Genomic DNA, 24,725 nt, shown 5'->3' with positions numbered 1-24,725 from the left:
ATGGCTTAACGGTTTATACTTGATGTTCTTCCAGAGGACTTGAGTTTGGTTAGCAGCACCCATATCAGATGGCTCACAACAGCCAAGTTCCAGCTCCAGGGAATCCAACATCTTCTGGCCTCAGGGAACCTGCACACACGTACACAAACATACATGTGGTAGTTTGAATAAGAATGGCCCACATAGGCTCATGTTTGAATACTTGGTCTCAGTGGAACTGTTGAAGGATTAGGGAGGATGGCCTTATTAAAGGAGGTCTGTCAGTAGGAGCAGGCTTTGAGATTTCAGAAGACTCCTGCCATTCCCAGTGTGCTCTCTGCCCCTGGCTTGCAGTTTTGAGATATGAGCTCTCAGCTGTTCTGGTTACCATACTTTCACTCACCATTAAAGTCTCCAACCCTCTGGGACCATAAACCAGTTAAATATTTTATAAGTTGCATTTGTCATATACTGCCTTATCACAGTACTGAGAAAGTAACTAATTCAACACATGAACATAAATAAAAATTAAAACAAACACTTAGGAGGTACAGGAACTTACTAATTTTTTTGTTTGTTTGTTTGTTGCTATGGGGTCTCAAATAACCCAAGCTTTTCTGAAACTAGTTATATAACCAAGGCTGACTTTGAACTTCCTACCTTCCTATGTCCTGAATGCTGGGATTGCAGGCAGGCAATAACGTTCCTGGCTGCAAACATTTGTCTCTCCAGCAGATGTCTGTTGAAGAAAGAGAAATTGGTGCCAGGCCTGTATCCTAGTGCCCTTTTGCCTAGCATACACAAAGCCTGTGTTCTATCCCTGGCACCATGTAACCAAGTGTGGTGGCACATGACATAACCCAGAGTTCAGGAGATGGAGAGCATGATCAGAAATTGAAGGTCTTTCTTGGCTGCATAGTGAATTTGAAGCCAGCTGGCCTACAAGAGACCCTGTCTCAAAAACAAACGTAAACTACTCACTTGATTCAACAGTATTTGCAGATTGTTGAAAACACAATTTTATCAATTTCCAAATATGCTGCTATACTGCAAACTAGCTTATCTTCAGTAAGTGACTCCACTGTAGAATCTAAACTGTTGCTAGTTTTTTCCCTCCCTAAACATTGCTTAACCATTCTTGTGCATAAATTTTTCTTACTTCTCTTGTCAGTGTTAGGGATAGATTCCTAGAAGCAAAAATGCTAGCTAAGCCAGGGATTAATCTGCATTCTAACCTTTAAATCACTTTTATTTCGGGGGGGGGGCAGTGTTAAGGTCCTATATAAATTACACAGTGGGTATGTCTGGTGAGAGGAGGAGTCAAGTTTCCTGATTGGTTCCTGTGACAACCTTTGTAAAAGGCTCCTTTAGAGACTGTCCCTTGCCTCACACAGAGGCCCACTTTGCAGCCAATCTGGCAGGAGCATCTTTGTTCATTCGCCCATTATATTCCTTGAACTCCATTAGCAAAGAGCCCTGAAGTCTGCCAGGTACCTTAATCTGGGGTTTGTTCTTACCAAGATATGAGGTGTTTGAGGGGAAGGGACCAGGATCTCTCAATCAGTGCTCATAGTGAACACTCAAATGGTCTCTGAAGAAAATGTAAGGAATGTGTGAACCCTGCCTTTGATAAACTCAAAGCAATATTTTTATAATTCTGAAATACAAGTAAAAGTTTAGAATTGACCATCTATTTGGAAAGTGGCCCAGACGAAGTCTGGAAAAGTGGTTCCTTTGGTCAAATGTTTCCTGTGCAAGCACAAGGACCTTAGTTTGATCTCTATACCCACATTAAAAAAAACAAACAAACGAAAAACAGATATGGTGGTGTACATGTACACTCCCTGCACTGAAGAGATGACATTGGTGGGTCCCTGATCCCAGCCTAGCCCAATTGGTAAACTCCAAACCAGTAAGAGACCCTGTCTCAAAAAACAAGGTAAATGGCTTCTAAATAATGGCAACTAACCTCCCACACATCCACTGGGTACCTACACCTATAAATGCACAATACACAGTGCACACTGAAAGAAGAAAAGACAGAGAAAACTGAAGAATGTTGGAATGAACTGAAATGAAAATGAGACTCATTTGGAGATCTAGTCACAGGGGTCTGAGGTTGCTTCCTCTTCCTTACTGTCCCAACCTCTGTCTACCAAGTTATCTGCAGTATGTGCCTACTCTTGAACCCAAGGATTTGGGAGCTGGGCAGAGACGGGCCAGTGTTTCCACACCCTCCCATATAGGAATGCTAGACTACAGATGCTTTTAAACATCTGACTTCTTGTTTGTATTGCATATAGGCCCTCAGAGTAGAAACATGGTCTTGACCTCCCCAACAGCCATTAGTTCTCAGATGAAATAGCCATTTCTCAGCATTTTGTTTTCTTTAAATTGAGAGCAATAGGGGTTAGGATGTGGCTCAATTGGTAGAGTGGGTTCCTAGTATGTATAATGCACGGAGTTCCATAATCAGGCATGGTGGTACATACCTGTAATCTCAACATTCAAGAGGACTAACAGCAGGATCAAAATTCCAGGTCATCTTCAGCTATATAGTGTGTTTGAAGCCAGCCATATCAAGATACTGTCTTTAAAAGGAAGGGAGGGAGGGAGGGAAAGATCTATCAGTGTTGGCCATGTTAGAAATGAATGCAGAAGTTAGTAACAGTATTGGAGTAAGGATATTAGAGCTTCTAGAAAAAATCTGCCTTTGAGAAAATGTACAGAAATGGCAAAATAGTAAATAGACACTAGCTAACGGAACTCTTGCCTCTAACACTTGGGTTCTGCAATAGTCCAAGCAGCTGCATGCACCTACCAGTCATTCTGTTACAGTGTGACCTATGCCTATCTAGAACCATCCCCTTCTCCTTAATTTGTTTATGTTCAGATCTGGTGTTATGAGTTAGACATAAATGACCCTGGTTCTTCAGCCAGTGAGGCTGGCAGAGCTGCTATTGCTTGGGAACGCACAGTATCTCTGTTCTTTATGTCCCTCACTGACTGGCTTTCACCACTTAGCCACCAGTGCTCCATACCTTCTCCAGTCATTCTCTGGCTCTAGCATGCTGGGCCTCCCATCACCCAGTGTTATTGGGACAGTGCTAAACTCACATCTATCACATTTGAAACTTTCCACCAGGACACAGAATGCTTTAAATGGAGCAAAGAAATTTAAATGGGAATAAATTATAGCATGAGTGAGTTTCTCCTTTTCAAGATAATCTTATTTAATAACCAAAACCTCACAAAGATGTACATTTTATTCCGAGACAAAGGCAATGTGGCAGGGTCTGCATCGTGGTAATTACATGTTTGGGGTTTCATTCTTTCTTTAAAGTAGGTTTCTATTATTTCAGTTTAGGAAAAAGACTATTCATCTGTTCCATTGCTGGGTGGCCCATCCACTGTGAAAATAGGTCAAGAACTGTAATCTAACTCGACTGCTGATAAATAATTAAAGCTAATGGAATTTTCGCAAATCTGTGAACTAAATTCTCTGAGATGCTGCCAGGCCATACTGGATGCTGTTGTAGAGAGAAATTTTTTATTTAACACCCCAGTTTAAATGCCATTTAAAACCACTCCTCTATATGTACTCATCTATAGAAGCAGCCGAAAGCTTGATGCCCATCAATAGCCACACCATTCACTTTCAGATGATGAGATGAGAAGTGAAGGTTCCTGTGTCCTGGGACAAGCGGAAACTTCACTTTTCACCAAACTCTCTTTGAGTTGAATTCTGCAATCGAAGTATCATAGAGAATATCTTGCTTTAAGAACCTCATACCTGGAGGCCGAGGAGATTGCTCAGTTGGTAGAGTGCTTACCACACAGGCATGAGGACCTACATTGATCTCCAGACCTCATGGTAATAGTTGCCTGCATCCCAGAACTGAGGAGGCATACATAGGAGGATCCCTGGAGTTTGCTGGCAGCCAGTCTGGCTGAATCTGTGAGCTCCGGGTTCAGCAAGAAGCCCTGCCTCAAAAGCTAAAGTAGAGAGTGTCCGAGAAAGACACTCAACATCAACCTCTGGCCTCCACTCACAAGCTTCACACTGGGTCTGGGTTCTTGGCTATGTCAATAAAGGGGGTCACGGGTGTCATAGATGACACCAGGAGTAAGTGCTTGGAGCTAATTTCCCTTCTCAGGGAACTGTGATGCTCTGCATCTTCATGGATTGGGCAAAAACTCGTGGAGGCTGTTGTTGTAAAGGCTGATGACTTACTTCTTAAGACAGACAGCAGGTCGCTTATTATTGTTTAGCGGTCCAGGCCTGTAATCTCAGCGCAAGAGGATCATAAGTTGGGGGCCAGCATGAGCTACATAATAAGGTCCTGTGGTCTGTCTGCCCCCCACACACACAACAAGAAGGAAAAGTGGGGCTTGTGGGGGGGCAGTTTTGTTGTTACTTTTTAGGAAGAGGGTTGAATTGCTGTTACTTTTTCAAGAAGCTGTTCTTTGTTAAAGGGCTGTATTAACTTTGCATGTGTTCTGCTTTTTTGTACTTATAAATGCTGAATTCATATTTTTGAAATGAATCTGTACTTAGAAATGACTAGATTTCAAAAGAAATCATTCTGTTTAAATTGTTCCTACCTGGCACCGGCTGGCATGTTCTGGAATCTGAGGTTTATTTGGGGGGCCTCTCTCTCTCTCTCTCTCTCTCCCTCTCTCTCTCTCTCTCTCTCTCTCTCTCTCTCTCTCTCTCTCTCTCTGTGTGTGTGTGTGTGTGTGTGTGTGTGTGTGTTTTGGAACTTGCTACAAAGACCTAGTCCTCCTGCCTCCACCTCACCAGTGCTAGGTTTACAGCTATGCACCATTGCACCTGACTTTTATGGTGTTAGGGATGGAACACAGGGCTTCATGCATGCTACACAGGCTTTTTGCCAACCAAGCTCCATCCCTAGCCATGCTTTCTGTGTTTGTAAAGAGCACTAGGATTTGATAGGTGCACTGTCCGCTGTGACAAGTACTAGAACCCCACTCCTTCCTTCTCTTCTAGAGAGGTACTCCAGTAGTTCCTTCTGGACAAACCCTGTGCAGTGTGACTCACAAATGAGATGGCACTGGAGACACAACAGGGACTTAGCACAGCTGCCAGAAGTGCATTGTCCAGGACAGAGGAAGGAGCCTGGAGACCACGTGTTGAGCACTGGAAGGAAGGCCAGGAGAGCCCAGCCCTACACCCGCAGCCACTGCCAGAGGACAGGAGGCCCTGTGGAGGAAGAAGCTTCCGCCATTTCTACCTCCTCTTCTCAGGCTCACATTGTTCTCCTAGAGCTGGGGTCTGGGCAGCCATAGATTTGATGTCTCACTAAAGCAGACACTCCAAGTAAAGTAAGAGGCTGCCAGTTCCCTTCCCTGTCCTCTCCCCTCTTTCTTTTTTAAAGACAGTCTCCTATAGCCCAAGCTGGGCCTAAGAACATCCTATTTAGGACCCTAAACTGGTCGTCCTGCCTCCACCTCCTGAGTGCTGGGTTTGCAGGTGTGCACCATAGCTGGAGTGTGGTGCTGGGAAGCAAACCCAGAGCTTTGTGCTTATTAGGCAAGCATTGTGTGAAATGACCCTACATCCCCAGGTAGACAATCAAACTTCCCTTTTTTTATTTAAAAAAATTTTATTTTCAGATATAGTTTCATGATTTACACTAGGCTGACCTCAACTTTTGACTTTCAACCCTCCTGCCTCAGCTTCCCTAACCCTGGGATTATGGGTGTGTAGTGTACTGTAAGCCAATTAAGTGAAATGTTCACCGATTGTTAGTAATCAACAATGTTATGGCCACTCTTCACCAGAGAGATTTCTACCAAATATCAGCACTTTCCCAGGTGGGTGGAAAGTCCTGAGTTCTCTTGTGATAGGCAGGACAGGTGGTATGAGTGTTGGTTTGCATGACTCTGACATTGCCAGGTGAACTTGACAACTGGCACTTTGCACTGACTAGTTCAGAGACGGTGGCTTCAAAGGGCAGCCCTGGCCCCCTCTCGTAACGCTTTCTGCCAGTTCTGTGATTGCTCAGCCGAAGGCTTAGCATCTCAGAAAGAGATAATTGATCTTATTTCAAATATTCACGAGACAAAGTAAGTAGCACCACCCTCTTGAGATTCATCACACCTGTTACAACAGCCACCAACCGCTTCTCTCCTGCTGTTATCACCCTTCATTCCTCCCCGTAAATCAGGCCACAAATACTTGAGTATGTGTCTCAGAAGACCAGGACCCTTACTTTTTAAAAAACTTAATATCATAATAGTCTCTAAAATAGGAGGTACTATAATTGTTTAAAAACAAAAACAATCAATGACTTGGGGCCTATTATTTGTACCTTATTTCATTTTGGAATAAATTGTATTTTGGCTGCTACAATACTTAGATTTGTATGTGTTTTGTCCATTTCAGAATCACGGTAAATATGATAATGACCACTCAAATATACAAGCACTTGTTTCTCTTCCTGCAGTTTAGAATAATGGTATGTCTTGCATTTGGTGCTATCAGTTTTAACACAGTATACTATATAAACAATGTGCTTTAGGTACTGGAGAGATAACCACATTTAAGAGTAATGGCTGCTCTTCCAAAGGACCTGGGTTCAAGTCCTAGCTCCCACATGGCAACTCACAATTGTGTGGAACTTCAGTTTCAGGGCATCTGATGCCCTCTTCTGGCGTCCTTAGATACAAGGCACACATGGTGCACAGACAACATGTAGTCAAAAAGTCCCACATACAATAATAATAATAAACATACAAATTTTATATATACTTTGAACACATACTTAAGACATTTTCCTTTTTAAAAAGTTATGTCTTTCATATCTGTGTGTGAAGGTCAGAGAATTTGCAAGAGTTCTTTCTTCCCATCATACAGACCCTGGAGTTGAACTCAGGTCACCAGGCTTGTTAGCAAGCCCATTTACCTGCCAAGCCATCTCCTAGTAAGACATTTTCTGTCAGAATTTCCCTTATGTGGTGTGTGTGTGTTGGGGGTTAGCCACTCATGTGAAAGTCAGGTGTCATTCCCTAGGAGCTATCCACATTGTTTTTGGATACCAGGTCTCCTCCAGACCCAGAGATCTCTGAGTAGCCTAGGCTGGCTGACCAGCAGGCCCCAGGAATCTGCCTCCCCAGTGTTGGGACCACAAGTCCACACCACCATGCCTGACTCAGAATTTTCTTACTTTGAGGTTTGGATAATGAAGGCAAAGTAAAGGCTTCATAAAGTCATAAGGAAATTATGTTTTCCAGTCCTGTGTAGCTATGTGACATGTCACCTCACTCTGGACATTTCTGAGGGTCCTTTGTGCAAGTCTCTCTTCCATTTTTACCTAGGTTAAGCCACATCCCAGCTTTTCAATACCCAGACATAGGAAGAAAATATGAGCTGAGATTAAGGAACAAAGAAAGAAAGGCAAGCCCCTATCCTGTGTAAGGTAAATCTGAATCTAGAGGTAACACTTAAACAGGAGGCATGATGGGATGGGAGCAGGAGAGATGTCACAAGGGATTAGTAACCCAAGACTCCAAAGAGGGGACAGAGCCTCCCAGTGACTACAAAAAACCCAGGTCGTTTGAGTATGTGTTTATGAGCCCCCACACTCCTCCTAAATGCAGGACTACAAACATAGTCAGACCATTCTTTGTATTTTGTCTCTTCCTTTTAAGCCTGAATGACTATCTCTGCCAACTTTTAAAAAAGATTTATTTAATTTTTTATTTATATATGGGAGTGTTTTTTTCTGCATGCATGTATGTGCAACATGTGTATGCCTGATGCCTGCAGAGGCCAGAAAAGGGCTTCAGATCTCCTGGGACTAGAGTTACAGATAGTTGTGAGCCACCGTGTGGATGCTGGGAATAAAATCCAAGTCATCTGTAAGAGCAACAGGTACTCTTAACTGCTGAGCCAGCTCTCCAGCCCAAAATAATGAAAATTGTTTCTACATAGAAGTTTCTCTGGTAATGTCACGTTTTTTGCTATATACTCAGAAGAGAAGGCCAAACGAATCATTTTATTCTTTTCCAACAGACATCTGATAGTAATCTCTTCAAAGGCATTACTTTCTCCTAATTAAAAAATTATTTACTGTATGTATTTGTATGTGAATATTTGTTGTGATTACAGGTGGTCAAGTATGTAGAGGCCAGAGATCAACCTCATGTCATTCCCCAGAAACTTTCCATCTTTTTTGAGACATGGTCTCTAACTAGCTTGTGGGTTCAGTGAGTCCCAGTATGCCTGAGGATCCTCTGTGACCAGCTTTTTACCAGAGAGCTAGGGATCAGACTCAGGTCTTCATGGTTGCACAGCAAGCAGCTAACTGACAACCATCTCTCCATACACAAGAGCATCACTTTCTGTTATTACAACCGGTTTTGCTTTTTGTTCAGTGAGTGGTACAAGATGGAATAAAATTGATAACACTGAAAAACCCATAACTCAATTAAGTGTTCAGCCCTGTTGTTGGAATTTTTAAACAGGTGTCAGTTACCAATTCAATCACTCATTCTAGTGTGGTTTCAATAGACCTGAACCCCACCTTTCTTCAGTTGGCAATTGTCACGAAGGGTTGCAACAATGGTGACCCAAGACCAGAAGCGGCAGAGACTGTGGTTTCAGCGGCTGTCTAGAACACAAAGGGCACCATGCTCTAAAAAGAGGATAAATCATTTCCTGTCCGTGCTAACTGATGGTGACAGAGTCCCATGGGCCAGAACTGAGCAGCTTTGAGTCTCTCTCCTTAGTTTAGTAACAAACCAGATAATATTTGCAGGCGGCAGATTGAGATAAGGCATTTCTCAAACTGCCAAGAAATAAAATTAGAACGGCTGACTTTTAGCTGAAGTGCATCTGTGTCAGTTTGTGTGTGACGTGTGAATATATAGTCATTTCTTCTTCCCATCAGCCATTGGGAAGGGTAGGGGTGCACATGCACCTGTGTGCACACAGGTGTACATCTGGCTTTAATATCAAAAAGGTTGCCCTCTTCTAGGCTTCTCAGGCAGTGCATGCACATGGCACACATATGCAGGCAAAACAGACAGAGAGAGAGTCAGAGAGAGAGAGAGAGAGAGAGAGAGAGAGAGAGAGAGAGAGAGAGAGAGAGAGAGAGAGAGAGAGCCTGAGTTCAGACCCTAACTCATCCAGCTCCATGACCTTAGACGAGTTTCCTTCCCTTTCTAAGGATGTGGACTTCCTTCTGTTCAATTTGCCAGGCCATGGTGTGGGTGGGATCTTTGGGCAAAGGTTAAGGACTGCTGGTGCCCAGTACAGACTGGATATTCCACTAGCACTGTCGGGCCTGGCCCTGTTCCTCCCTGTCCTTTCCCCTGGTGCTTTAACTAAATGTTCTACACATTTGCTGTGGCAGCTTCCAAACTTTCTCCAGCTGCTCTTTGTTCCCTGGAGCTTCCCAGCTGCTACATCTCATCTTTCCTTGGTCCTGAGCTCTGCAGCTTTCTATAGAAGTAACACCCTCCTCTTGGGTATGCCTCTGTTTAACTCAGAATCCTCCTGCCTCTCTTAGATTTCTTTGAAGCCTCTTAACTTTGCCCACTTACTCTCCCTCAAGGAGAGTACTAATTTGTAAATGCGTATCTTGGCCTGAGCTGCCATTGACAGAGGTGGTCAACCACCTGAAGCAAAGGGCATGCCATCAGGCCCTGTGTCTCCTCCCAACAGAGCCATGTAGCAAATATCCAGTATACTAAGACTTAATAGTAAAGTGATTGTAAAATATCAGTTGGGGGGGTACTGTTCATTCCTGCATAATTCAGGCTGACCTTGAACTTCTGAAATTCCCACTGTACCAAGTGCTGGAATTACAAGTGTGTTCCACTACATCCAATCCTCGTTTATAATTTTGTTGAAAGTAGAGCTCAGGGCTAGAGAGATGACTCGGTGGTTAAAAGTGCTTGCTGCTTCTGCAGAGGTTTCTGTTCACAGGTGACTTAACAACTACCTGTGACTCTAGTTCCAAGAGATCCAGTACACTCTTCTGACCTCTGTGGGCATCTGCCTGCAGGTGCAAAGATAAACAAAGTAGGTGCACAGATATACACAAAATGATAAATGAATAAAATTAACTTCTTTTCTGTAAGTAGGGCTGTAGCACTTGGGAAATGGAGGTTCAAGGTTATCCTGGGCTATATACATAATGAGTTCCTGGCCAGCCTGGGTTACATGAGACCTTGTCTCAAAAACCAAACAAAACCCAAGAAACACAAATCTTTTGTTTTTAATCTTCTTTTGTCCTTTACTGTTAGATTTTTGTCCTGTCTTTCTGGAATGGGCGGTGGGCTGAACAGAATAATGTTTTATTCCCTGTTGCTACCATCTGCTTATAACAACAGGCATACATCACTGACACTGCTGGAGGATGGGAACCCAGAACAGGATTTACGAGGTGGACATGCAGGTGCCAGCAAAAGCTGCATTCCTTCCAGGCGCTTTGGGGAGGTCTCGTTCCAGCCTGTGCCAACTCTGCCAGGCTATACTTGTCATCTGGCCAGGCCCCCACATCTCCCTGTCCTCCCAATCTCAGCTTCTGTGCCTGAGCTCTCTCCTGACTCCCTCTTGGAAGGACTCCTGTGCTTCTCTTGAGCATTCTAATGACATTAGTCCCACCTAGATGGTCCAGGAGTCTCTCACTGACTCACAGCTGCAATGTCACTTTCCTGTGTCAGTTCATGTATTCACAGGTCTCAAGATATCTTTGGGGGCTATTAGTCTCCACAGGTAGCAATGTGTGTGTTTAAAAAAAAAAAAAAAGCCTGTGAATGCATCTCATTGCTTTTTTGTCGTTGAACTTAGTATAGAAACACAGGAATCATCCAGTGGAGGAGTAAAAACTATTGGTTTCTCCAAAGAAGTAAAGGCAACACGTGTATGAATGCAGCCCTTAGGAAACTATGGATGAGGGAAGTGGCTTAGTGGATAAAGTGCCTTGTCATGTGAACATGAGGACTCAATTTTGATCCCCAGTACCCACATGTGTAGGGCCATGTGCTTGTAATCCTAGTGTTGGAAGGCCTAGGGCCTCGATGACCAGACAGCGTAGCAGATTTAGCTCCAGGCCAGTGAAAGACCCGGCCTCAAAAACTGAGCAGAGAACAAGTGAGGAAGACACATGCACACACACATTCACGTGAACATGTACATATTCCAGACATACAACATGTCCATGTTAGAAATTACACTGTTTTGTTTTGGGACAGGGTCTTGCTTTGTGATTTTCTGTGGTGATAATTTGCACAGAGCCTTCCTAAGAATCCTAACCAATGTTCTTCGTCTTTTTCTCTTTCCTCCAATGGCTGTTTCCTGACCTCCTGTCTACCCAGGATTTGCGCAAGCAGGTAGCACCACTGCTCAAGAGCTTCCAAGGGGAGGTAAGCAAAGCTTTATGCTCACTTTATACTCAAGCCACATTTTGTGTGTGTGTGGGGGGGGGGTTGTTTTGTTTTGTTTTCTGTTTGGTTTTTCTAGACTGGGTTTCTCTATGTAGCTTTAGAGCCTGTCCTTGAACTTGCTCTGTAGACCAGGCTGGCCTCGAACTCACAAAGATCCAACTGCCTCTGTCTCCCGAGTGCTGGGATCAAAGGTGTGTGCCACCACTGCCCGGCTTAAAGATTTATTTTTATGTGTGTTGGTGTTTTGCCTGCATGTATGTCTGTGTGAGGGTGTCGGTCCCCTGGAACTGCAGTTACAGACAGCTGTGAGCTGTGGTGCTGGGAATTGAACCTGGATTCTCTTGAAGAACAGCCAGTGCTCTTAACTGCTGAACCATCTCTCCAGCCTGTGTTACTTTTCTTACTTCTCTGACAAAATACCTGACAAAGACAACTTAAGGAAGGAATGTTGATTGTGGCTCACAGTTTGAGGGTACAGTCAGTAGTCCATCATGGTGGGAAGGGATGGTGACACCCTCACTCAGGAAGCAGACAAATGAATGCTGGCGCTCAGCTCACTTCTTTTTATTCAGGCCAGGTGAGAAGCTGTGGATGTGGGGTTCCCTACTTCCTGAAACACCCTTCCACCCTCCACTTTCCCTGATGTCTCAAGGGACACCTCACTCTTCCCCACAGACAGGCTGTTCAGATGAAAGTAGATCAGAAATACCTTTAGAAGAAGCCAATAATAACTGTTGTCTTTGATTGAAAAGTTTGAAATTTTATAATCATAACGATTACATGTAATTATTATGGCAAAGTCATCAAATTTAACTCATGTTGAAATTAGATTGATTGATTGCTGTGCTTAATTTTCTGTTTCACAAGCCCAGACAATTAATTGGAAGCGGGAGTTAACCTCATCGTTCAATCTAACTTGAATCATGTCTACTCCAACAGTAATTTAAACAATCCCTCACAGCCAGGCCTGGTAGAACACTTTTATAATCCACCCAGCCCTTGGGAGACTGAGACAGGAGGATTTTGTCTTAGATTTCAGCTCCATAGTGCATTCCAGTTCAGCCTATGCTATATATGACAAGACCTTGTCTAATACAAACAGACATATTCACACGGGGGACGTACAGAGGTCAGATCTCATGGCACTGGAGTGATACGTGGCTGTGAGCTACCATGTGGGTGCTGAGAATGGAACTCTGGTCCTCTGCAAAAGCCATAGATGTTCTTAACTAACCTGAGCCATCTCCACAGCTCTTTAATCTTTTTGATCTTCTGAAGCTGTGATGTATTTCTCTACTTTCATTCTTTACATTCTCTTAATCTTTTTTTTTTTTTTTTTTTTTTTTTTTTTTTAAGTAGTAAAATGGTTTATCAACTGTGTGCTTTTTTGGTGGGGGGATGGAGAGAGAGTTGACATAGGGTTTTTCTGTAGCTTTAGAGTCTGCTCTGGAACTCACTCTGTAATCCAGGCTGGCCACAAACTCATAGAAATCCATCCACCTGCCTCTGCCTCCCAAGTGCTGGGATTAAGGTCATGCACCACCAACACCCAGCATGTGTGTTGTTTTTTGAATTATAAATATTTACTATTACTATGTGAACTATACTGTTGTGCTTTTTAAAAGCTGCTGCTTAGCTCAAATTTTCCACACTTTAATTTATCTTTTAATAAGATCTTGAACTTTCATCTAAGATTTTTTTTTCCCCCAGGCTCCACACTAGTGCTGCCTAAGCCAGTAGCTCCCTGGCCCTACACCTTCCAGGCCACACCTTCATCAGAGGAGACAAGGAAGTACATTGCTTAGCCAAGGGATCATAATCCTTATAGAGAGCACCAAGGATAAGGCCACCAAAGTCCCACTTGGGGACCCCATGAACTTCTTGGGCTTACAAACTAAGTATAGGCAAGAAGCCTGGGTGACCCCAGAGCACCACAACACCAGAGTCTCACCCCAAATGGACAACGATGTCCACATAGCTATACAGGCGGAGTTCCAACTTCCACAGTCTTTGTACCCCCTCCCCTGTGACTCCTGAAAGCAAAGGCCATGTGCAATTGGAGCAGAATTGTATGCAAACATCTGGGAACAAGAGGAAGTGACTGAGGGTGCAGTTACTTCCAAAACTCCTTCTGTGATGGAATACCAATTTTTATGCTCAATCTTGAGGGTCACTTGCAAGTTGTTATGGCTGCTCTGATGAAAATAATAGCAGTGATGCCAGGAGCCAAGCACTATACAACACAGAGTGCACACAGTGCTCTCTAGCAGAGTTCTGTCAGCCATCGATGGGGTAAACAGAAAACTCCATTAGAAAATAGAAAATGAACAAGTCCTAACTGCTCTTCTGAGACCACTATAACCTTGAGGTCAGAATCAGACAAGAACAGAACAAGAAGGAAAATCAAAGTCACTCTTATTTAGTTGTAAATAGATAATTAAGGAGCTCCAAGAAAGGTAAGTGGAAGCCACTAACTAGACTTGGCATATCCCTAAAATACTGTTTTATTTAATAGCAGAAGATAGTGTTAATGTTACTTTATAACATGGCCAGATGAATAGAGAATTACCATTTCACTAACTATAAGAACATATTTTGATAAAAATCTACTCATGAGGGCTAGTTAAGAGCAGCTCTTGCAGAGGACCTGGGTTCAATACCCAGTGTCTACATGACAGCTTGTAATTAACTGTCCTCCAATTCCAGGGGATCCAGAATTCTTTTCTTCCTTCATAGGTATCAGCCATACATATGGTATACGGACATAGTCTCAAGTACAGACATACATGAATAAAATAAATATCTTTAATTTTTTATATGATTAAACAAAAATTAACAAGCTATAATTAGAAAGAACCCTTTTTAACCTTGTAAGAATTGCCTATGGACTACAACAACACTCATCAAACCTACTTGTGTTAATAACAATTTCTTTACAACCAAAAACTGAGAACATGGCTCAGTATAGAGTACTTGTCTAGAATCCCTCAGTGAGGGGCAGAGTGGGGCAGGGTTATGGCTCAGTTGTAAAGATCTTTCATGGGTGCATAACGCCCTAGATTTGATCCCCAGCACCGATAATAAGACAAATAGTAAATAATTAAAGTTAAACTTAACCCTGAAGACAAATTCAAAAAATTGAAAATAATAAATCAAAGGATGACAACCTAAGTTGTTGCATAGTTGGAGTCCATGGCCAAAAGAGTGCTGCAGCACACAGTGACAGCCCTTACAACACTGTACTTGCAAGAGACAGCGTGTGAATTTGTTTATGAGTTTGGTGCAGCTGTGTCTGTCTTTTTGTATATTTGCAATATTTGCTTCAGAACAAAATAATCATTTCTAATTACATAGCAAAAGCTGCTTGGCTTTTGTTTGCTTGATGTGTTTGTGATAGGGTCTTATGTAGCCCAGGTTGGTTTACTCACCATATAACCAAGGAAGACCTTGAATTCCTGGCCCCCCTTTCCTCCACTTTCCAAGTGTTGGATGGGACTCTTAAACGCTAGGCAAGTGCTCTCTTCACTGAGCTACACCCCAGGCCCCATCATCAGTTTTAATTTGCCCAGAAAAGTCAGGCGCTCAGGTAAAGCTATAGACTTAGACATGCTGACAAGGAAGGCAAATGGTTATCACATTCTTAAGTGTCCACCACTGACCTCATGTGGGGTCAGGTAGGGAAGAAGTGTCCTGTCTGTTGCAAGGTTCATGGGTGACTCCCTGTAACAAAAGACAGATGGGTAAGAGAAGGGGTACAACACTTAGTGAAAGCTTACCCTCAGAAGCAAAGACCGGAGCTGACACAGGAGGGTGCAGAGTTCAAGGCCAGCCTGTTGGAGCAGGGTGAATGGAGAGCCAGCCTCCACTACATAGTAAGTTTCAAAAAAGCTGCATACATTTATTATATGCAGTGTTTTTCATACATATTTATATATTATGTATGTTAAATATTATGTTATTATAAAGATGTTGTTTTATACAGGATCACATGTGGCCCATGCTAACTGGCTACATAGCCTGCAATTCTAGCACTTGGGAGGTAGAAACGAGGATCAGAAGTTCAAGGCCATCCTTGGGTACATAGCAAATTTACATTCAGATTGGGCACATGGGACCCTGTCATAAAACTAATTTTTTAAAGGATCAGAGACATCATAGGGCCTGTAGAGAGAAAGTTCCAGGGACCTTGAGGACAAGACACAGGAACACCTTCTCCTATTGTGGCCTTCTGCCCTGGGCCCTTCTTCAGTAGTGGAAGGGACCACTGTGGTTAAGGTGGCAATGGGAATGGTGCATTTTAACGATCTTAGAGCAAAACTCCAAGGCCCGACCAGCACAGGGTCCTCCTGGAGGTTGGCCGGGTGATGGCTCAATTAGAGGCGCGCGGGACTGTGTTGAGGCAAGTAGGCCAGCTCTGTAATTGAAAGCACATTTTCCCCTCCGAAGCTGCAGCTGGTTTAGCTCTGCTCATGCAGAAAAGGATATAACCTTGCATAACATAGGAAATGAACGGTTGAGAGAGAAGCCAAATTCAATTTTAGTCAGATATGTTGAGGCCGAGCCCATGATCTATGGGAGCCGGGGCCTGAGCAGCTCGCATGTGGAAAGGCGCGCACTCAGCACTCTATTAATCACGGCCGCCCGCCTGGCGCTGCCGCCCCTGTGTACAGGGGGCCACTGCGCCCGCGCTCCTCCTCAGTGCTGGAGAGCAGCCAAGCACTCCAGAAGTTAACCTCTTAAAGACCCGGAGCTGCTTTCTGTTGAATAAATGTAATTTTGTGGTCAGAAATAAATGCTTGTGATGTAGCAGGGAGCTTTGAAAACAACAGCGAGCCAAAGCTATTACAAATTGCTCCGTGTTGGGGAAGTCAACAGCACACATCAAAATTCCGCGTGTAAGGCAAATTGATTTCGGCCCAGAGCTCTGCAGCTATTCAATAAAAGTCCTATTAAACCATTGTGTGTAATGAACAATCCAGAGCAAATCTAATATTTTCAGAGGGTAATTATTTTTAACGTCCTCTCGGTAGCCATCACTAGATTTCTTGGATGTTTACAGTGGGTATCCAAGTGGGGTGTGCTCTACCCAGCTGTCATTTGGTCTCTGAGCTGGGAAACCCCTGTGCATCCGGCTCCCAGCTGCCTAGCAGGCACCTGGCAGTCTCCTTGTGCCTAGAGTTAAGTGAGGACCAGCCAGGCTCCTCCAGGAGGATATTCAGGGGCTCTGGTGTCTTCTCAGAGGCAGGCACATAGAAGATGCTTGAGAAGTTTTGTTCAGCCTGACCTGTTGGAAACAGTCAAAAGAGAGCTTAGAAAGCCTGAGTGAGGGTGATGTAATATTGGTAGTGTTCACCTAAAACCTCAGGCAACAGAAAGTCAGATCCTGTGTGATCCAGAGACCCATGTCATCACCCAGGGGAACCCGGGCAGACCTGGCACCTTGGGACATGTCAGTTTTATTTTGGCTTCTTGATCATGTGGAAATCAGACTCTTTATTACTTGGTGATTCTGACATCTAAGCAAGGCTCACCCCAGCCCTACCGCTGTTCAGTTCATGGTGGATTTTTAACCCTGCCTCATCAAGCCACAACTCTCCAAGTCAGTGTTCTGTCTTCTAGAATATGAGTTCTCAAAGACAAGGTCCTCTGTCCTTTCTTTGATTCATTGATATCTGTGTGCCAAGCCATGCCTGAACTAGGCCTTGATGTGCAATGGCAGAAAGATTCGTGTGGATAGTGTTTTCACAGAGTTTAATGGCAGTGTGATCTGTGTCCCATGTTACACAGTACTTAATACAAAGTAGACCCTCATTGTATAAAGGATGCAAGAAAGAGAAATTGATGGATGGATGGATGGATGGTCAACTGGATAAGTGGGTAGGTGGGTTTGGAAGAGTTTATGGACGTGGTTGTGTGTCTAGATAGATGAATGGATAAAGGGGAATGAATAGATGTATGATAAAACAGATGGAGGGTGCTGGATGAATGGGGATGGGTGAATGATTTGATAGATTAATGGGAATGGATGGATGGATGATTAAGTGGTTGGATGGATTAGATGGGTTTATAGAGAAGGTACATGAAATGGAATAAATAGATAACTGAATGGATTTGGATTGGCAAGGAGGCATGCATCAAACAGAAAAATGGTGTTCTAGTTTATTTTTTGTGATAGCCAACCATGACCAAAAGGAACCTGGGGAGAAAAGGGTTTTATCTTACTGCTTGCAGTTGATCATAAAGGGAAGCCAGGACAGGAACTCAAAGGAAGGAACCTGTAGGCAGAAACCATGGAAGAGTGCTGCTTACTGTCTTGTTCTGTGTCTTTTTCAGCCTGAATTATTGAACCCAGGGTCACCTGTCCAGTGGTCACACTACCCACAGTGGGTTGTGTCCTTCCACATTAATCATCAATCAATAACATGCCCCACAGTCTTGTCTACAGGCCAGTCTTATAGAGGTATTTTCTCAACTGAGGTTCCTCTTCATAAATGATTCTAGCTTACGTCAAGTCAACAAATTTCTAGCCAGTATGATAGATAGATAGATAGATAGATAGATAGATAGATAGATAGATAGACAGACAGACAGACAGACAGACAGACAGACAGACGGGACAGATGGATGGGAAGATGTGACACCTACCTGGATAGAAGTAACACCTCTACTATATAAAATTAAAAACATGCCCTGTCAGTGAAAAGGCTTTATCTTCTGTCAGCTTCTGTACTTAATCCAGCTCATGGCTATCAGGATAAGAATACTAGACCTAAAGTTAGATAGTTTAAGCCTCAGTACCCCTAACTTTGACCTTGGCCAAGTCAGCTGACCTCTCAATGCCCCTGCCACCTCAAATGATGAACATGAGGGCTCAATGGAATAGATTTGGATGAGAATTAGAAACAGTGTTTATAAACCTGGCATGGTGGTAGCACATGATCCCAGCATCAAGAGGATCAGAAGTTCTAGGACATCCTCAGCTACCTAGAGAGTTCCAGGCTGGCCTAGGCTATAAGAAGGGGGCTTGAGAGAAGAGGGAAGTGTGGGAACAAAGGAAAAAAAGAAAGGAAACAGTAGTTGGGCATAAAAATAAACTGATACTACTTCCCTTACAAGCCTAAAATGACTTGGCTTTAATTTAAATTTAATTAATTAAAATTAATACTAGTCACATAAATTTTCTCAAACACGGTCAAATTTCATTCAGTAGCAGGCCTGATTCTACAGATATTCCTTTGCAAAAGCTACATCTGCATGTTCATTAGGTTTTTCCCAGTGTCTCTTTGACTCATGAATGAGACTGACCCCAAGGATTAAATGGCCCAAAAGTCAGGATTCCAGAATGAACTTGAGCAGAGATCACTTAAAAACATGATAAGCGGCTGGGGTTTGGCTCAGTGGTAGAACCCCTGCCTGGAATCCCTCAGTGAGGGGCTAGTGTGTGTCTCAGTGGTAGAGCCACCAGCCCAGCATGTGTGAAATCATGAGTTCAATCCCTAGCACTTCCAAAACTAAAACACGCTTTCTGCCATTGGATGATCTCATTGTTCTTGTCAAACTAAATAGTTCATCATGATGTATTTCTTGTTGTCTCTGCTTACTCTTCATTGATCTATGTGGCTTTCCTTATGCCAATGCCACAGTTAATGTGGTTTGTGGTAATTTGTCAACTAGAAAGTGTAAGTCTTCCAACTTTTTCCAGTTTCAAGATTTTTTTGTTTGTTTTGAGGTCTTTGCATTTCCACACAGAGTTCAGGATCAGTCTATCATTTTCAGCAATGAAGCCAGTTGGGATTTTGGAGTGCAGTGCCTTGAATCTGTAAATCAACTTTGTGGCTATTACCTTTGTCATAATATTAAGTCTTCAATTCAGCAAAGACCTCCATTTTATTTAGTTTTTTTTTTTTTTTTTTTTTTTTTTTTTTTTTTTTGCAGTGTTTTATTGTTTTCAGAGAAAATTTCATACTTTTTAAAGAAATTTGACAATTTATGTTTAGAATGTATTTTTCTTATTTCTTCCCTTCCTCTCTCTTTTATTCCTCTCTCACCAGCTAAGTCTACCTGGCCTGGAACTCAATGTATAACTCACAGAGATCAGCCTGCCTCTGCCTGCTAGTGCTGGGATTAAAGGCATGTGACAATGTGACACTGTACCCAGCTTTGCAATGTATCTTGATCATATTTGTCCCAAGTCTGCTCTTCCCAGTCTTCCTCAGACCTTTAACACTTTTACTTTCCCTCTGAAATGTCCTCCTCCTTTCTTTTCTTTTTTTTTGGTTGTTAATGTCCACTGACTCCAGTAAGTGCCATCTGAGTGTGTGTATGGGGCCATCCTGTGGAGCTTGGGCAATCTACCAATTGGCCCTGCCCCCAGAGTAAAATGATTCCTCCCTCCCCCAGAATTTATCAACTGCCAATGGCTGGGATTAAAGGCATGGACCATCACTGCCCAATTGGAATTGTTTTTCTTAATGTCACTTTCAGGTGCTTACTGTTAGTGTTATAAAGAGAAGTGACTTCCGTCTGTGCATGGTGCTGCACATCTGTAATCCTAGTCTCACTCAGGGAGGGTTAAAGGCAAGAGGACTGTGAGTTTGAGAGTAGCTTAGGCTGCATAGTGATATCTTACCTTAAAACTGCAGAAAAGGACGGATTTTTGTATATTGTTCTTACATTGTGAAACTTTGCTTAGCATTGTGATTGTCTGTGTGACATAAGGTCTCCGATGTCCTAAGCAGGCCTCTAACTCACTATGTAGCCAAAGGCGACCATACACTTCTGATGCTCTTGCCTCCACCTTCCCAGTGCTAAGATTACAGGCATGTACTACCATGACCAGTTTATCAGGTGCTGGGGATAGAACCCAGGGATTTATGCATGCTGGACCAGCACTCTACCAACTGTTTTACTACCTCAGGCAGCTACTCCTCTGGGAATACTTTTCCATATCCGTTCCATGTTTTTTCTAAAGCAAAAGTCCTCTGCTAGGTGGGGATTGTGAAGCCCCTCACTTTGTTTTCATGGTGGGAATGAAGGAATGAATAAACTAGTGAGTGAGGCATGCAGTGGGCCCCTACTGCCTCTGCACAGAGCCTGATCACAGCAGACTCCTGCTGTTGGTGTTGTGCTCCATCCTCTGTAACTTCCCTTGCAGTTCTGGTTGAGCTTACAGGCAGCAATCCTCCAGCCTCACAGTTCTTCAGCTGCATGCTGAAAATGGAATGTCAGTGGTGGTGTAAGGGTCCTGTGAACAGCGCAGTGAGGATGTTAATTACCAGTTTGATTGTCTGCACTGTTCTTCCTCTGGTGTTTGCCTACACCTCTGCTGTGGTCTCTCACTCATACCCATTTCAATCTTGATGGCAACATCTTTTTTTCAGATTTTTGCTAAAACACACTTTCCTCATCCAAAAATAGACAGATAACTTGGGCTAGAAACATGGCTCAGACAGTAGTGGCACTTGCCAGAAAGCCTAATGACCTGAATTTTATCCCCAGAACCCCCATGATAGAGGGAGAGAGCTGACTCCTACACAATATTCTCTGGCCTGTACATTCAAAAAACAAACTTCTTTTGTCTTTTAGAGAAAGAAAGTGAGGCTTTCTCTTGCAGCGCAGACTTTCAGTTCAGCATGTAGACAAGAATGATCTTGAACCCCATGCCTTTTGCCTCTACCTCCCATGTGCTGGAGCAGCAGGGGTTGTACCACCATGGCCAGGACCATGGGAAAAGTTATTTTTGCTGCTGATTGTTATAGCTCTTTCATATACAAATTGATTTGTTATCTATATATAATTCTCAGAACTTCAGCTGTACAGTCTGCTTTGAATAAAAGAATCACAGCTTCCTAAGGCAAGCCAGCATCACAGAAGAATAAACAGCCCAATTACTCTGGAAGCATTATATTACTTTCCTTAGACAGGGTTTCTCTGTATAGCTTTGGAGCCTATCCTACCTAGCACTCACTCTGTAGACCAGGCTGGCCTTGAACTCACAGAGATCTGCCTACCTTTGCTGGAATCCATCACTGGCACTGCATAAATTGGGTGTGGAGTCGTACTCTCTGATATTATCACTCCTGTAATAGAGGCAGGAGAATCAATGATCCCAGCGCTTGGGAGGCAGAGGCAGGCAGATCTCTTTGACTTCGAGGTCAGCCCGGTCTGTTCCAGGATAGCCAGGGCTACACAGAGAAATCCTGTTTCAAAAAGCAAAACAAAATCCACTATCATATTTGACTACATGTCAAATTCAAGACCATTCTGGGCTACATAAGAAGACAAAAGGAAGAAATGTATAGTGGAAGTGTCTGGGCATGTTGCTGGAGGTGGGTTGGGTGTCTCGTTTGTAGAACAGTGCCTAGATGTGTGTGATGGGAAACTGTTTTCAGTGGCTGTGAACAACCAAAGGCTATCATTATACCGTGTCCCAAAAAACAGGTGCTTATGCCACAAATAGCCCTTTCCATATTAACTGGCTTCAGAATGATGTGAGACAAACTTCCAGACCATCAGCTCTCTCCTGCAGGTGAAACAGTTGCTCACTGAATTTGGGTTTCCATTCTGAGAAAGAATATAGGAGCTGCAGCAAGAATCGCCCTTTCAGGAATCTCCTGAGGTGGGGAGTCTGGTCTGTAGCTCTAGCTCTCTAGACAAGACAGTCTGGTCCCCTATGCTGGTGGGAGTGGCCTCAATTTATAGGTGGATGTGAGCCCAGCCCCAGGGATCAGTAGAACATTCCAATGAGGCGCCTTCGAGGCTGAGTGGAAATTGCTCAGTACTCCCAAGAACAGGGAGTGACTGGGCGTGGCTGAAGGGGGAGGCATGGCAGAAGGTGATCCCCAAACAGAACAAGAAGCTCACGGAGGACAGTTTTTACAGGTGACCAGGGCCTGTGTGATCTCATGATCCAATCTAGTCTGGTCCTCACAGTGGTACCTGTCTTAACCTCTTGATCGTTTTGCTATTATGGGATGGGAACAATAGAATTACCACCTCAGTCCCATGAGTACACAAAGGAGCCAGAGGGTATCACCTGGGAACCTGATTCCACACTCTGCCTTTAGACCTCACCCAAAGAGTTAGACCTCACCCAAAGAGCTGCCGTGCATTTGTGTCACCACCTGGGTACATAGTGACAGACCAATAAGGATGGGATGGCATTGGGTTTCTTTCTGCCTCCCTCTTTGAATTATAAAGGGTCCAGACAAGAGTACGATTCCCTTCATAGACACCTGCAGGCTTGGTCTTACAGGGAACAGAGTCACTATCACTTGGTCCTTGTCTGTGTTGGACACTGTTAGGTCGCTGACTGTGTTAGATCCCTTACTTGCTCAGCCCTGGCAGGTGAGGTTTCTCACTTCTAGCCGCTGGCAGTCAGCCCCAAAGTTCTACCACTTCCTCCCAACCCTGCTCTTCCCTGGAACTCTGCCAGCCAGAGGGAAGTCTGGACTGAAACTAGAGGAAGTGGGCTAGGGCATAGGTATTTTTCTGCCTTGCCTGGAAATGCCTGAGAAGACTCAGGTGAAAACCTGGAAACAGAAAGTGCTGCTGCGTGCAACCCTGGCTGTGAACAGTGAACAGGAACAGCCGCCCAGGAAAGATGAGCTGGGGACTGGGGCAGATTTCAGAGCAGCAGCCGTGGGGAGGGGCAGAAGGGGATCACAGAGACTGTCAGAATGCTCAGAATGCCCTGATTATTCAAGATGGTTTAGGAAGGCTTACCAAGGGAACTGGCAGCCTCAGCTAGGAACTCAGCCTCCCTTAAACCTCGTGGGCTGGGGATGTGGCTCGGCTGGACAACATTGACCAAGAATATGTGAAGTCGTGGGTTCGACCCCCAACACTGAATAAACTGGACATGGAAGCACATTCCTGAATTCAAGAGTAGCCTGAATTACATGTGAGACCTTTCCTGGAAGGAAAGAAGGGGGGAAAATAATGTCTGATCTACTTACTTCATGGATGACTTAAACTTACTGCCTACCCTGTCTTGGGACTGAGTTTGAACTTGCTGTGTTTGTGTTAGAGTCAAAGAAAGACCCTGGAACCACAGACTCAGAATTGGTTTCCTGGTGCTGCCAGAGTGGTTAGACACAGAAATGATTGCCTCACAGTCCCGAGACTAAAGGACAAGGTGAAAGTCTGAACAGGGCTGCTTCCTTTTGGAGGACAGGCAGTGGCAGATGATATTTCCTGGTATGTAGAAGCAGCATCCCAGTCCCTGGCTTCCTCTCTCAGTGATGTGGGTCATGACCAAAACCAAGCTGTAAACACATGGGACAGGAAGTTCGCTTAGTTTTTATTCTAAAAGGAGTGGTGGTTCTGCGACATCTCACTGGTGTCTTAGGCCCCATCTACCCTTTCCTTTTGAGAATCTTGCTGACTTGGTTCTCAACAAGCAGGCAAGGCTGGCTAGCCAGTAAGCTCCTGGGATCCTCCTGTCTCAGCCTCCCCAGTACTGGGATTACAAGCTTTCAGCACTGTGCCCCCACTTACTTACATAGGCATTCTGGGAATCAAACTCAAGTCCTGTGTTTGCAAATTTGCCATCCTAGCCATCCGCCCAGCCCCCAAGCTACCCCTTTTATAATGTCCTGCTAGGTTCAGGTACAAATTGCTGACTTCCAGTTAACTTTATCACCTCAGAACCTGACCATGTACATGGCTGTGAGGGGTTAGGAGTCGTTTTTGTTTAGTTTTATTTTGTTTCTGTTTGTTGTTTGGTTTGAGGGGGTTTCTTTTGTTGGGGGTGAGTTGTTTTTCAAGACAGAGTTTCTATATTTAACAGCCTGGCTGTCCTGGAACTCAATCTGTAGAGCAGGCTGGCCTCAAAGTCAGGAGTCCACCTGCCTCTGCCTCCAGTGCTGGGATTAAAGGTGTGCCTGTCCACCAGGGGTTAGGACTCTTAGGTGGTTCCAGAGATACAATTTAGCGCACACACACACACCCTTATCTTAGACGTGTAAACAACTTCCACAAAGATCTGGAAGGATCAGGACTCTCCCCACAGCTTGGTCTACTACAAGGGATGCTGCTTTCATAACCTTTAGTAAGAGTACCTGGGAAAGGCAGGTGCCTTCCTGGCCTGTGCTCAGATGGTTTCTGGAGCCAGTGTGGGGATCAAGGTACAAAGGCAGCTAGGTGTATAAGAGGTCCATTCTACAGGTGAGCCAAACATGGTATTGGAACTTTTCTCAGCGCTTCTCAGCAGGAGGATCCAGAGTTCAATTTCATTTATAGCTACATTGAAAGTTCGAAGCAAGCATGAACTACAGGAGATCTGGACAGACAGGAAAAGGAGTGTTTGTCTTGTGGATTTTTTGGGA

General features: G+C 43.9%; 1 protein-coding gene across 7 annotated transcripts in view; it reads left to right on the top strand.

Annotated features, from left to right (window-relative positions):
* Cux1 (cut like homeobox 1) overlaps window positions 1-24,725 on the top strand; it is a 307,194-nt gene that overhangs the window by 156,710 nt on the left and 125,759 nt on the right. For all 7 annotated transcript variants that reach the window (XM_051204950.1, XM_051204954.1, XM_051204953.1 and 4 more), the window contains exon 3: window positions 11,329-11,376. In XM_051204950.1, coding sequence (XP_051060907.1) covers window positions 11,329-11,376 — 48 coding nt within the window. The remainder of the gene's footprint in view (window positions 1-11,328; window positions 11,377-24,725) is intronic.

This window comes from Phodopus roborovskii, unplaced genomic scaffold (genome assembly GCF_943737965.1).
Source record: "Phodopus roborovskii unplaced genomic scaffold, PHOROB, whole genome shotgun sequence".
NCBI classification, from domain to species: Eukaryota; Metazoa; Chordata; class Mammalia; order Rodentia; family Cricetidae; genus Phodopus; species Phodopus roborovskii.
Note: the sequence above shows the minus strand (reverse complement) of the source record. Positions and strands in the feature narration are given on the sequence as shown.